The sequence below is a fragment of the Varanus komodoensis genome, unplaced genomic scaffold (assembly GCF_004798865.1).
Source record: "Varanus komodoensis strain SLA01 unplaced genomic scaffold, ASM479886v1 scaffold13_3, whole genome shotgun sequence".
In the NCBI taxonomy this organism is placed as follows: Eukaryota; Metazoa; Chordata; class Lepidosauria; order Squamata; family Varanidae; genus Varanus; species Varanus komodoensis.
This window is the reverse complement of record NW_025335409.1, coordinates 9,184,257-9,197,155: the sequence shown is the minus strand read 5'-3', so window position 1 is coordinate 9,197,155 and position 12,899 is coordinate 9,184,257. Positions and strand designations below refer to the sequence as shown.

General features: G+C 41.4%; 1 protein-coding gene across 6 annotated transcripts in view; it reads left to right on the top strand.

Annotated features, from left to right (window-relative positions):
• Positions 1–12,899, top strand: part of ITPR2 (inositol 1,4,5-trisphosphate receptor type 2) — a 257,101-nt gene that overhangs the window by 94,762 nt on the left and 149,440 nt on the right. For all 6 annotated transcript variants that reach the window (XM_044423128.1, XM_044423126.1, XM_044423130.1 and 3 more), the window contains 10 exons: positions 2,740–2,839; positions 2,929–3,089; positions 4,369–4,510; positions 5,550–5,711; positions 7,832–8,004; positions 8,249–8,368; positions 8,468–8,653; positions 9,848–10,099; positions 10,679–10,823; positions 12,724–12,874. In XM_044423128.1, coding sequence (XP_044279063.1) covers positions 2,740–2,839; positions 2,929–3,089; positions 4,369–4,510; positions 5,550–5,711; positions 7,832–8,004; positions 8,249–8,368; positions 8,468–8,653; positions 9,848–10,099; positions 10,679–10,823; positions 12,724–12,874 — 1,592 coding nt within the window. The remainder of the gene's footprint in view (positions 1–2,739; positions 2,840–2,928; positions 3,090–4,368; positions 4,511–5,549; positions 5,712–7,831; positions 8,005–8,248; positions 8,369–8,467; positions 8,654–9,847; positions 10,100–10,678; positions 10,824–12,723; positions 12,875–12,899) is intronic.

The following is a 12,899-nucleotide window of genomic DNA, read 5'->3' as shown; positions in this document are numbered from 1 at the left end:
TATGATTCATTCATGCATTACATTTTAATACTACCCAATAGCCAAAACTCTCTGGGTGGTTCAGAACAATATAAATCATAAAATACAGTATAAAATTTTAAATGGTTAGACTAAAGCATGAAATAAAAGTGAGAACTAGAGTAAATTCTAGCAGCAGTACAAAGATTTTAAGTAGGATACAGAATGTTAAATAGGCTGAAACTAAAATGTCTGGGCAAACTCATGGGAAAAGTGCAATGATATTGGCAGTTCTCCTGTCCCATCGTACCTGAACAACCTTTACCCAGTGCTGGGGATGGTGCTTGTGTGTCTGGCAGGAAGGAGGGAAGGTTGGTTGATTGGTTGTGCCTACCTAGAGGGGCGAGCCACAGTATCATGATGTTAAACACTGGAACAGTGTGAGGGTTTGCGTGTAAAGGCAGTCCATGATGGGTTGCTGCCAAGCACCCACAATGGGCTCAACCAACGATGGAGCTCATTGCAACTGCTTTGCTTCCTCCTGCTGACTCTTTCCCTCTCGTTCCTCCCAGTGGTATCTCAGGTTCACTCTGGGAGGAGTCAAATGCCTCTCTTTCACAGCCATGGTTGCAAACTGGTTTCGACATGTCACAGCTATCAGTGTATTTCCACTGCACAAACAGGGCTCACATGTTTCCTTAGAGAGGGACAAACACTGGAGGAATCCAGTGACCAGACATGAACTGAGTTCTGGAGAGCCTCAGCATAGCCCTAGGCAGCAGCACTCCCTGGCTAACTGCTTGGCAAATAATGCTCTTGCCAAATGTCTCTCTTGCACTGGGACTTGCCCCACAATGTGTTGTGTTGGCCAAGTTTGGATGACATAACAAGCATTAATGGAAGGGAAAAATTGTAGAAGAGACCATTGTGTCTTAGTGTGGATGTCAACTACAGTAAGTTACTATGGTCAGTCCCCATGACTGGGCTTGGTCAACACAACAAGCACCGTAGATTTTTTTTTTATTGTTGTTTGCTAGTTGTCATCAGAACCCAGGCATGGTAGAAAAGGGGGAGATAGGAAACAGAGTGTTAGAAGCTGCTGTGGAAGATTTGCTGGTACAGACATGACAGAAGCAAATTGGTACTGGTCCAACCCATTGCTCAATGCAAGACTCCAGGTTAAAGCATCCCTAATAGATGACTGTTTACCTGCATCTCCAGTTTGGAAGAGCCCAGAACCTCTCTAGGTAATTGGTTCCATTGCTGTATTGCTCTAAGAATCAGGAGGTTCTCGCTGAAGTTCAGCTGGAATCTAGCTTCCTGTAACTTGGATCCATTGCTCCATGTCTTACACTCTGAGATGACTGAGAAGTGACCCTGGCACTCCTCTGTGTGACAACCTTTCACATACTTGAAGAAAGCTGTCATGCCTTCCTTCAGGCTTCTCTTCTCAAGGCTAAACATTTCATTTCTTCCAAGGTCTCCTCATAGGGCTTTGTTTCCAGTTCCCTGGTTATCTTTTTTGACTAAATCTTTACTAGTTTCTCTTCATCTTTCTTAAACTGTGGTTCCTCATACTGGATGAAGGACGCAAGGTGAGGCCCAACCAGTGCTGAGTAGAAGGAAACTGTTACTTTGTGTGGTTTGGAAATGATACTTCTCTTAATGCAGGCCAAAGTAGCACTTGACTTTTTTGCAGTCACATCACATTGTTGACTCAACTGTCCCTGCTTAGATGACTGGCATTTCAGGTCACTGTTATCTAATCTCTTACCAGGTTGAAGAACATTTGCTCATATTAAGTAAAGTCAGATGTATTGCATGTAAAATCAGAATCATTCTATATGCTGGTCATGGTGAATGCAATAAGAAATCCTGTGAAGAAAGATTGGGAAAGAATAGTCCTAAATACAGTGCAAAGCATTTCGTTTCCCATCTTGCAAGTCTAGATGGCATATGCCTTCATCTTCTACAATACATCTAATATGTGAATTTTGTGTTCTGCAAGCAGGGGCTGTATGCACAGTGATCCAGAAAATTCCCTGCATTTTCAGCCCCTAACCACAGTGTATGGAGTACACATCTCCTTAGTGCAGAGGTGTTGAACCTATTTCAGTCCAATGGCTGAATTTAATATTGGAGAAAGTCTTGGGATGAGCCTTTCAGTGGTGGGTGGGGTTAAGGCTAAACAGGGTGGAGCCAAAGGCAAAAAGGGTGAGACCAGAATGCTAGGAACACAAGCATATTATAGCGTAAAGCTCTTAATGCCAGTGTCTAAGCCTCAGTTCGGAGGGGTATTATAAATTTTTACAATGGGAATACCCTATCCAAAAGATGGGAAACCACTAAACCATTGCTGGTCAAGGAAAGGGTGGGGGTGGGGCCAAGGAAGGAGGTGCAGGCTTCTGCGGGAGCTTGGTGAGCTAGGTTGGGGCCTTAGGTCAGCTTCATTTGGCCTGTGGGCCCAAGGTTCTGTACCCCTGCTTTAGTGGATGGTGGAAACGGGGGGCATGCACTGTGGTTTATACTGAATCCAGTCAGAATTGTACCACTTGTGTGCTGATAGAAATGACATATAAGGGTGTGTGTGTGGATAATTTAAATTTAGGAAATATGTACTCTCCAGCCTCTGAACTTTTTAAAAGATCACCTCAGTGGAATTTAGGCATTCTGTGTTGCCTGACTATAGCCTATGTAAATTCTCTTTCAGTGGGTTTGAAAATAATGCTGCACATTCAAATAGTTTGAAGTTCATTTCTTTAGAGCTGATGTTTCCTTTAGGAATTCATATGTTCGACTGAGACACCTCTGCACCAACACATGGGTCACCAGTACCAGTATTCCAATAGACAAAGATGAAGAAAGGCCTGTCATGTTGAAGGTACATACTGAAAGTGATGAATATAGTTGATACAAAAAGAAAAGTTTTCCAGTGCTGAATCTGTGTTCATCCTATCACCTATACTGTAGATCGGAACGTGCCAAACAAAAGAAGACAAGGAAGCGTTTGCTATCGTGTCAGTTCCTCTGTCTGAGGTTAGAGATTTGGATTTTGCTAATGATGCCAACAAAGTTTTAGCATCAACAGTTCAAAAGTTGGAGATTGGATCTGTAACACAAAATGAAAGGAGGTCAGTAATCACCTTCCTTACCTCTTGACCACTTCCTCCTTCCTCTATGAGAGAATGTTGCCTAGCAAGTGCTTGTAAGTTACGTATATTTCTGTAATAGTCACATCATGGAAAGAACTGGCCAGTTCAATACCATTAGTGTTTATGATGGCTTAAAACACTACAGGATACTTTTAGCTTTTTAGTAATGTGACTGCCCCGGGCCATTTAAGCATTGATACATTTGTGTGTGATGAATGTGAGTGCGATAGTGGGATCTATGGGTTTGATTCATCTCTGTGGAATGGCAAAGGTGCTGTGTTTGCAAGCCATGCTAAGCCATTCTTTCCAGTGAATAAGCCGCACTGTGTGGTTAGTCCATGGGTCAACCATGGCACACCCATCAGATCACCAGGATTACTGTGTTTGCAATAACACAATTTCAATAGTGTGTTTGCAATTTGTAATCGCCCATGAACAGAACCCTTGGTTTTTTGTTGGGCTGTGGAATGTGGGTTGTCATTCATGTTTTGTTATCTTAGACAATGAAAAACAACAGGTCATCTTCTGACAGCACTATAAACCATGTTTAAACAAGAATTCATAGTTCAGCAACAATCCACACTGAACCTATAGCCTACTTTTGAACGCAGGATATTGTGTTGTCTGAACCCAGGCACTTTGATCCAGATATAACACAAAACCATGGTTTAGCACTAAATTAATGACTTAAGCCTCTTCACAGGTTCTTCTCTTACCTTAATCTCTTCGTGTGGCTAAAAAGCATTCACATCCATTTTTAGTTAATCATAGCTTTCCTATTGTTTGAATTAGGAACTGTGGTTTAATTACTATCCACAGTTAATTTAAAAACAAGCCAGTTTCAAACCATGGGTTATGAAGCTGGCTTCTAGAAACTAACCATAGCTAGAATTAAATTCAAAGAACACAGGAACCTGGAATAAACCAAAGTTAATTCTTCTGAACATCTTTTCTTGGCTGTGTGGGTAGAAGAGAGGGGAATGAGAGTGCATGAGCTCAGGAGGAGGCTAGACTCATTCACAGTGCTAAATCATCATTTGATGCTATGCCTGGAATGTGCCAGCAGTAATTATGAGTACAAGAGTTGTGTTTAGGTCTTCAGATTTACTCTGATTGTTTTCTAAACAATAATTAATAATACCAAACCAGAAAAATGCTCATTATTGTGATGGATGGGATTTATATAATCGTTATGTTTATATGAAAGCTAAGAAGTTACACTGTTGTTATGTCTTGCATTTCTTCAAACTCAACTTAGGTTTGTAACCAAGTTACTGGAAGATCTAATATTCTTTGTTGCTGATGTGCACAATAATGGCCAGGAAGTTTTGGATGTAGTTGTCATTAAGCCCAATCGTGAGAGGCAAAAATTAATGAGGGAACAAAATATATTGGCACAGGTATGTTAGTGACAATAACATTTTAAGTGGAGCATATTCTCAGAGCATGGATCTAATTAGGCTACTATGGGTCTGTCTTCACCTTTTTTTTGCATGGTATGATTCTAAAGAAAGAAGCACAAAATAAATGTTGTAGAGTACAAGGAAAGGTTGCTGATACAGGTGTACAATTACTTTCTTTTGTATCAGTTTAGGACAAATGTAGATAATTGCATTACTTTGGCCTCATTATATTTTCTTCTTGTAGTGGTGGTTTTTCCTTGTTTTTTGCATAAACCCAAAATATTAATGCATGTTTTGCATGCTAATGACTTTTTGCAGTCACATTTTCCTCTTAAATAGTTACGTGCAACCTCTTTAGATTGTGACCTTTGGAGTTACTTATTCTCTCCCCTACTTATTTTTAATGTTTCAAATGTTACAAAAATACATTGCACTTCTGCTATTTTTTCCACCCTGTCCCAGTTTCTGATATGAGACGAACTTGGTAAACATTTTTATTGAATTTCATAGAATGACTTTTGGGAGTCTGTACTGTACATCTATTTTTGTTATGCCAATGTCTCTTACGAGTCCTGTTCTCTGACTACTGATGTGTTTTACTGGGTTGTCATTGGGTATATGAGCACTCCTAAGAGTTGCTCACAAATATGGGTGATATAAGAGGGTTATCAGTGTTGTTATAAAACTTTTGTAATGTGTACCCATGGAGACCTATGCATATGCTTGAAAGTGGATCCTAACAGAAAACAGCAGATTAATTGAGGGATGTGGAGAAGAGATATGTCCTGGAAGTAGCCTGCTCCTCATACCAAATATCAGTTTTTAATAGGAGGCTACCTGCTGGAGGGAAAGGACATGTATGTTTTCATGTTATTTGCATTGATAATTCTATTCAGGCTCATATATGTAGCGATGGTGACCAGTTTCCCTTCATCTTGGCTCAAGGTGCTGCTCTAATGCATTGCTCTTAGGAAGCACCAGAAAGACCTGCTTTCCTTCACCTCCACTTTGGTTTTGATTTCTTGCATGTTCACAGATTTTTGGGATCTTAAAGGCCCCATTCAAAGACAAGGCAGGTGAAGGAGCCATGCTGAGACTTGAAGATCTGGGGGATCAGAGATACGCACCATACAAATACATGCTGAGGCTTTGTTATAGAATCCTACGGCATTCCCAGCAGGACTACAGGAAAAATCAGGTTTGCCTTTTGCCTTTTCAGGGGGGTACACATAATTAAATATATTGGGTAAGTTGTGAACTCCTCAGAAGCATTGTGCTCCTACTGCAGCAGATCCATTACAGACAAAAAGAAGGAAGACCATTTAACTCAGAGCATTAGGAGTCCTTTGTCTAGAAGTACCCATAGTTTCATGGGATCGGCAGGAATAACGTTTGCAAGGGAAAGATGCCAGAGTAGGCTTTATAGAACCACACTCTTATTTTTGGAGAGAGGTTTTGCATTACTAATCTCATGGCCTTCAGCTAACTTAAAAGACTTTGAATATAGTAATATGATGTGTCCCAGAGCTTAAGGCTGGCATCCATCTCTGTGGCATGACTGGTTACAGCTGAAATGAGCAAGTTCTGGATGAAATTGGTGTGTGTGTGTCAACACTAGAGCATGGTAGTCCCCAAGATAATGCCTGCCATCAAACCCAGAATTAAAACATTACTGGAGCCTTGCTTGATGAATGGCCTTTTTTCCCCCTACTGTGCTGGATGGATGGGTGGATCTCCTGTTGATTGCTTGATATGTTAATTGTGTGTACTGATATTGTTGTTATATGGCTTGTTGCTTTGTTGGTCACTTTACTTGAGGGCTCCAAGGAGCCATGCATAACATGACAGGAATCAATTAAACAAACACAAGAAAATTCAGGAAGTAAGTAGAGAACTTGGGGGCAGATTTACTGCCAGTAACAGAGATACCTCCATTTTTGTTCTTTGTCTGTTGGAGAACTCTGTTCAACTCCTTCTTGACCTGTATTATGTGTTGATTGGCAACCAAATTCAGTGAGCTAAGATATTCCCATCTCAGTGAATCATCTGGCAAAAGCCCATAGTCCATAGTGGCAAGGAAGCTTCTGGTGTTTGCTTGGAACTCTGGGTTTGTAGGTATCTTTGGGTCAGAGTAGGGCAAATTTGACAATGAGATCACGTTTACTTCAGAACTAACAGTAAACAGATCAAACAAGTTTGTTTTAGATAGAGGAGAGGCAAAGTTTATATTGGTCCTGCGTAACTCAAACATCTACTGATTCTAAGTTGCCCTCCAGTCATAATTCAAGGTATATAACGCATTTGGTACAGAGGTGGGCAACTTACAGCCTTCCAGATGTTTTTGCCTACAGCTCCCATCAGACCTAGTCATCATAGTCAATGGTGAGGGATGATGGGTGTTGAAGGACAGAACATTTGGAGAACAACAACCCAACTCTGCCTTAGTAGCTTGACTATTACCTACCATATTTTTCCATGTGTAAGATGCTACTTTTTCTTAAAAACATTTACTTAAAAATGGAGGTGTGTCTTATACATGGGGCCCAAGAGGAGAACCACGGGTGCACTCTGGGGCTGGGGAGACTGGCATGATTGTGCGCACGTGGAAGGTGTGGCGAGGCGGTGCATGGGGGGGGCGGTGAAGCAGCGAACAGGCGGGGGGCGGCCAGGCGGTGCGCGGGGGCGGGGGGGGCTGGTGAGGCGGTGTGTGCGCACGGCTGCAGCTTGCTCACTGGAGATGGGTAGGAAAAGTGGGGGCGTCCTATACATGGGGGCATCTTATATACGGAAAAATACGGTATCACAATGAAGACATTCTCTCTAGTCTATGGTATCATTAAGACCAAATATTCATATCTGTGGCGAGTTCTAGCCATGAGAGCATGTTACCGAGTATCATTCTTGATGGTTGCCCCACACTTGCGGAGCAGCCTTCCCTTTAGGGGTGTGTCAGTGTCTCAATCCATATCCAGAAGGGAGTATAAAGCTTTCCTTGTTGGGCTGCTATTCTGTGAGCACAATTAATCAAGCATGGGTTATGTTTAATTGATTTGGCTTTTGTTTTATTATGCATTCATCTGTAATTTTAAACTGTTGTTGACATCTCCAAGTGCTTGAGAAGGAACAACACATGAAATCAATTAAAATATGGAACTTGAAAGAGATGGAGAACGTTTCCAGGAACCCAAAGAAACAAACAACTATGTTTTATCTGCTTGTCTATCAAGCCAAATGTTGCTGATACCAAATAAAGTATGTGTGTCTGGAACACTCCATTTTTCAAGCTGTTTGACAGACCACCCTTGGATTTTCTTCCAGGAATACATTGCAAAGAACTTCTGTGTCATGCAGTCCCAGATCGGCTATGATATTTTGGCAGAAGATACTATCACAGCTTTGTTGCACAACAACAGGAAGCTGCTGGAGAAACATATCACAGCTAAAGAAATAGAGACATTTGTGAATTTACTCAGGAGGAATAGGGAGCCAAGGTTTGAAGCAGCCCACATAATATTATTTATTCCTTAGGGTGATTGCATAGATCACCCTTTTTTTTGTGAACATGCACCTTGGAACTATTAGAAGCAATTATTGTGTTACATAAAACTGGTTGTGTGTGTGTGCATGCAGTCAATATTTCTGTGGGGCGGAGGGGTTCTATTAATTATTATGTTGCCTCCTTTCTGCAAATACGTGACATGGCCCCTTGTGAATTTCTCTTGCCCTCCCCTCCAGGTTCTTGGACTATCTATCAGATCTGTGTGTTTCTAACACAACTGCAATTCCAGTCACTCAGGAACTTATTTGTAAATACATGCTGAGCCCAGGAAATGCTGACATTCTTATTCAGACCAAGTAAGTTAACTGAGATTTCCTTTTAATTACTTTATGCTGCCTCACCTAAGCAGTGAATTTAGATTGTTCGTAGTTATAGTGTAAACTGTTGGCTTTAAGGTTGGTTTCGATGCAAATGGACAACCCGTTGGACTGCTCCATGCTCTCTGATGATATGGATGAGGAAGAGGTTTGGCTCTACTGGATTGACAGCAACAAGGAACCTCATGGTAAAGCCATCAGGCATCTTGCTCAAGAAGCTAAAGAGGGTACCAAAGCTGATTTAGAAGTCCTTACTTACTACAGGTAAAGTACCTTTTTCTTTCAGGGGGATCATCTCTGGATTCGTCAGCAGTGCTAGGGTTCCTGGACAGAATTTAAGTACCTGGTAGGCCACAATTCAGGCCTTTTATTAGTGCCTATGGAAAATTGATAATTGAGAAGAAGGCAATGAACTCACAGTAATCCCTTGCCCCATTAGATATTGTTCCAATGGGAGGTGAGGAAGACTTGGAAAAATAATATCTGAGTTGACATCAATGAAGTGTGGGGTATCAGAGGTCAATGAGCTGTTTTGCTCCAAGCTCATTGACCTTTGGGCCAGTTGATGGTCTGGGAGTATTTGAAGCTGCGTTATTGGTGAAACAAATGCATTTACTGTGAGACCTGGTCAGTCCTTTGGATTAAAAAGTCCTGGTAGGACCATGTAAGCAAAAGTAAGGTATGAGTATAGTATTTTTAAAAGTCTGTTGATTCCATTGGAGGTCAAATGAATGGCATGGATATACCTAATTCTCTAGCACTGCTGAAGCTACAAAACTACCAATCAGTACCTGGGTAAGAGACTTACAGGGAGCCCCATGTACAATGTTGTGCTAATGGAAGAGTGTGCAGTATAAGAATTATTAAATTGACAAAGGAGGACTTGGTTCAGGAACTGGAACCCTGGATAAATTCCTGAAAGAAAAAATAGTACCTGAACAAGGCCTGAACTTTTTATGCATGATTAGCAAATGTTTGTTCTGAGTTCTTCACAAGTTCAGTTTGTTTTATTGAATTAAATTAAGGGTGTAATTCTATGCATGCTAATACATAGTAAACCTGTGTAGAGGTAAATCTGCATAGGATTGCATTGTAGGTAAGCAGGTTCCTTTGAAGATTTGTAACTTGTATCATTATAATTTTCATTAAAAGTGATAGCTGCAGCTGCCATATAGAAGCAGGTGTAGACCAGGATACAAGAGTGGGCTGCAAATTTGCTTTTCAAGTGGAGAATTTCTCAGGGATTTAGGGGGAGAATCGCTGTATGCACATGGTGTTTTATGGACCTTATTTTATAACGTGATTGATCGCTTTAATGGTTGTACACAGTAAAAGACTGGCGAAGTGGTTGTTGAGATTATGTAACATTCATCAGACATGTAGACTGGTACCTTAGCAACCAGGTTCCCGGGAAGCAAATGCAGAATGGAGATGACGCTGCTGCTTTATTATCCTAAGGTATCAATTGAACCTCTTTGCCAAGATGTGCTTGGACCGCCAGTATTTGGCTATAAACCAGATTTCCACACAGCTCTCAGTGGATCTGATCCTGCGCTGCATGTCAGATGAGAGCCTGCCTTACGACCTACGAGCATCATTTTGCCGCCTCATGTTGCATATGCATGTGGACAGAGATCCTCAGGAGACAGTGGTGCCTGTGAAGTATGCCAGGCTGTGGACTGAAATCCCTACCAAGATCACTATTCATGAGTAAGTTCCCTTCAGGAACAAGAGGATCCTATCATTCAGGGGAGAAAAAATTGAATGCTTTTTCTTATGATATGTAAGTAGTAGTTAAGTAGTTTACTACTACACAATGGAGCAGTGAACATACTCTTGGTTGGCCTTAAGAAATATATTGTTTTTGTGGCAGGCACACTATTTCTTGGAATAGCTCAGAAGGTACAAGAATTACTGTTCACCTAGAGCATCATGTTCCTGGTGGAAAAATGGGACATTAATTAATTAATTAAACTATTTAACAGGGTATACTCTACAATACCTACCAGATGGTTTATAGTAGAAATAAGTAAGTACACTTGCTTGGCAGAATTAAAAATCAGTCAAAGCTACAGATCGCAATAATTTTATGATAATGTCTAGAGTAGTGCTTATGTTGCCACCTCATCTCTAACTCTCTTTGGAATGTTTGACGAATCTATGGCTGATGTCAGCAACCACCCCAATATCAAACATATTTACTTGTTAGTCAGTGAAAATAATTTATTTAAAATGTTCTGACTCCTGGCTTCCAGCCATTCAGCTTTTGCTCATGTTATTGCTTTGTAGGTATGATTCTTTCACCGATTTGTCACGGAATGACATGAAGAGGAAATTTGCTTTGACAATGGAATTTGTGGAAGAGTACTTGAAAGAAGTTGTGAACCAGCCCTTTCCTTTTGGAGACAAAGAGAAAAATAAGCTAACCTTTGAGGTACTTTTCTGCTATCCTGACCTGTACTGAATGTGGTTTTCATATTGAGAAATATCAAAAGTGGGACAGCAGAAAATAAGTTGATTTGACTTGCTGTTCTGTGCATGTTTAGTTAGAAAAAAGTCCTACAACTTACAGCATTCTCCAGCCTGCTATAGTGGCTGGGGAATGCTGGGAGTTGTTGTTTTTTTCTTGTCTAAATATATATAACAATTGCAACCTTAGCTAACTTTCTCTTCCCCTCCTTTGCTTGCCATTCCACATGAAGTTTCCCACTTGAGGATTTGTAAACCTGGTTCATTAGAAGTATCTCAGCAGGATAGTAATACTATCATAACAATATAAGGAGCTATTGCAGGCTGTCCCTTTGCCACAGGACTGAGGGGGCATGAACTATCCAGACTGCATGGGATGAGGACCTCCTTGTGCCAGTGTTCTGGATTTCCAGAGGTGCAGCATATTTTGTGCCCTCTCACATTATCCTAGCCAACAGATAGCCGTAATGCTGCTGCAGTTCCCATGATGCTTGACCAGCATGAGTGACACCATGCTCAAGAAGTGTGTGTGTGGCCAGTATGGCTATCTGGATATGCCAGTGCTGCTTCTATGAATGAAGCTGCTTCTGTGCCAGTGCAAAATTTGATACTGACTCTGGCCTCTTAAAGAACCTAGATGCCTGCAAAAGCATAGGGCAGTGTCTGATGGAAGAAATATGTCTCACTACGTTTTCCAGGGGACAGGGCTTCAGTGTTCCATATAGCTCCTTGCTCCACCCCATGACTACTTGGGGCAGAGTAAATTCTATCAAATAGGAAATTTATGCAAATATACTTGAGTTTCATAATTTATGAGGACTGTAGAACCTTAGCCATCATCATGTGTGAGTTGCATTCCAAGATGCAGAGCACAAAACAGTTGGCCAGACTGCAGAGTGGTTGTGAACCAGTTTTCAGCTGTAAGGAAAAGGCATGTTTATACAGGAAGTGACATGTGTTCATGACCATCCTTCTGGGTTAGGCTTAGGGTTCATCAGCTAAGTACATTTTCTAGTAGGTGCCTTCTATGAAAGCTTCTGTAGCATGATGTTGGATTCCCTTAGTGTATTTGAAAAAGGGAGGGCTCAAAAAGCTTTCTCTAGTGCTATGAATAGTCCCTAGAGATCCTTGCTGCCTTCTCTGTCCTTGCATGGCCTGATTCTGTCATATAGTTTAGTGCAGTGCTAGAGCAAATCCCCAGATGGAGTGTGCATAATTCAGAAAATTGGGGTTAGGAACCATACCCCTTAAAAACCAATGGTGTTTAGACCCTCCAGAGCAGCTTTCCCGTTTTTCCCCCTTCAGATTTTTTTGACTAACTCTCATCATCATGAGCAGTGATCAGGGAATCCTGAGAATTTTAGTCCAAATTATGTGGAAGACACCAGGCTGAAGAAGTCTGTTCCAGAGTGTTGCCTCATTCATATACAGCCATAACTTTTTCCAAATCCTGTGGTACTCCTGGGTACTTACTGGGCTGATGGGACACGGTGGAGAGGGCTTCCAGAACCTCACAGCAGAGTGATACCTGGACACTGGGAATTTTGAGGACTCACATGCCAGGGTATTCCTGAGATGGCGCCATACTTACTTCCTTTCCTTGATACTTTGATATGGAGAGAAAGGCAGGAAGAGTGCTTGGGAAAGCTGGAACAGAGACTGAAGCCCATTGGCTGGCATTCATCAATGATGCTTCAGCCTGTTCTGGGCCCAATCCATAATTTAATTTTGCAGTGTCCAGAAGATGTCTAAGGCCTTACTCAGGATTTAAGACTGAGGTGCATCCATGTGGGTCAAGTACCACTAATTTAGCATCAGGATCTCTTTCTTGCTCTTGACATTTCTGTCTTTTTCCTCCCCTTTAGGTGGTGCACCTGGCTCGCAATCTCATATACTTTGGTTTTTATAGTTTCAGTGAGCTCCTTAGGCTGACCAGAACACTACTGGCTATCCTTGATATTGTACAAGTGCCTATGTCATCCTACCTTGAAAGATTAAGCAAATTTCAGGATGGAGGTAAGAGTGGGGAAAAGCCCAGTAA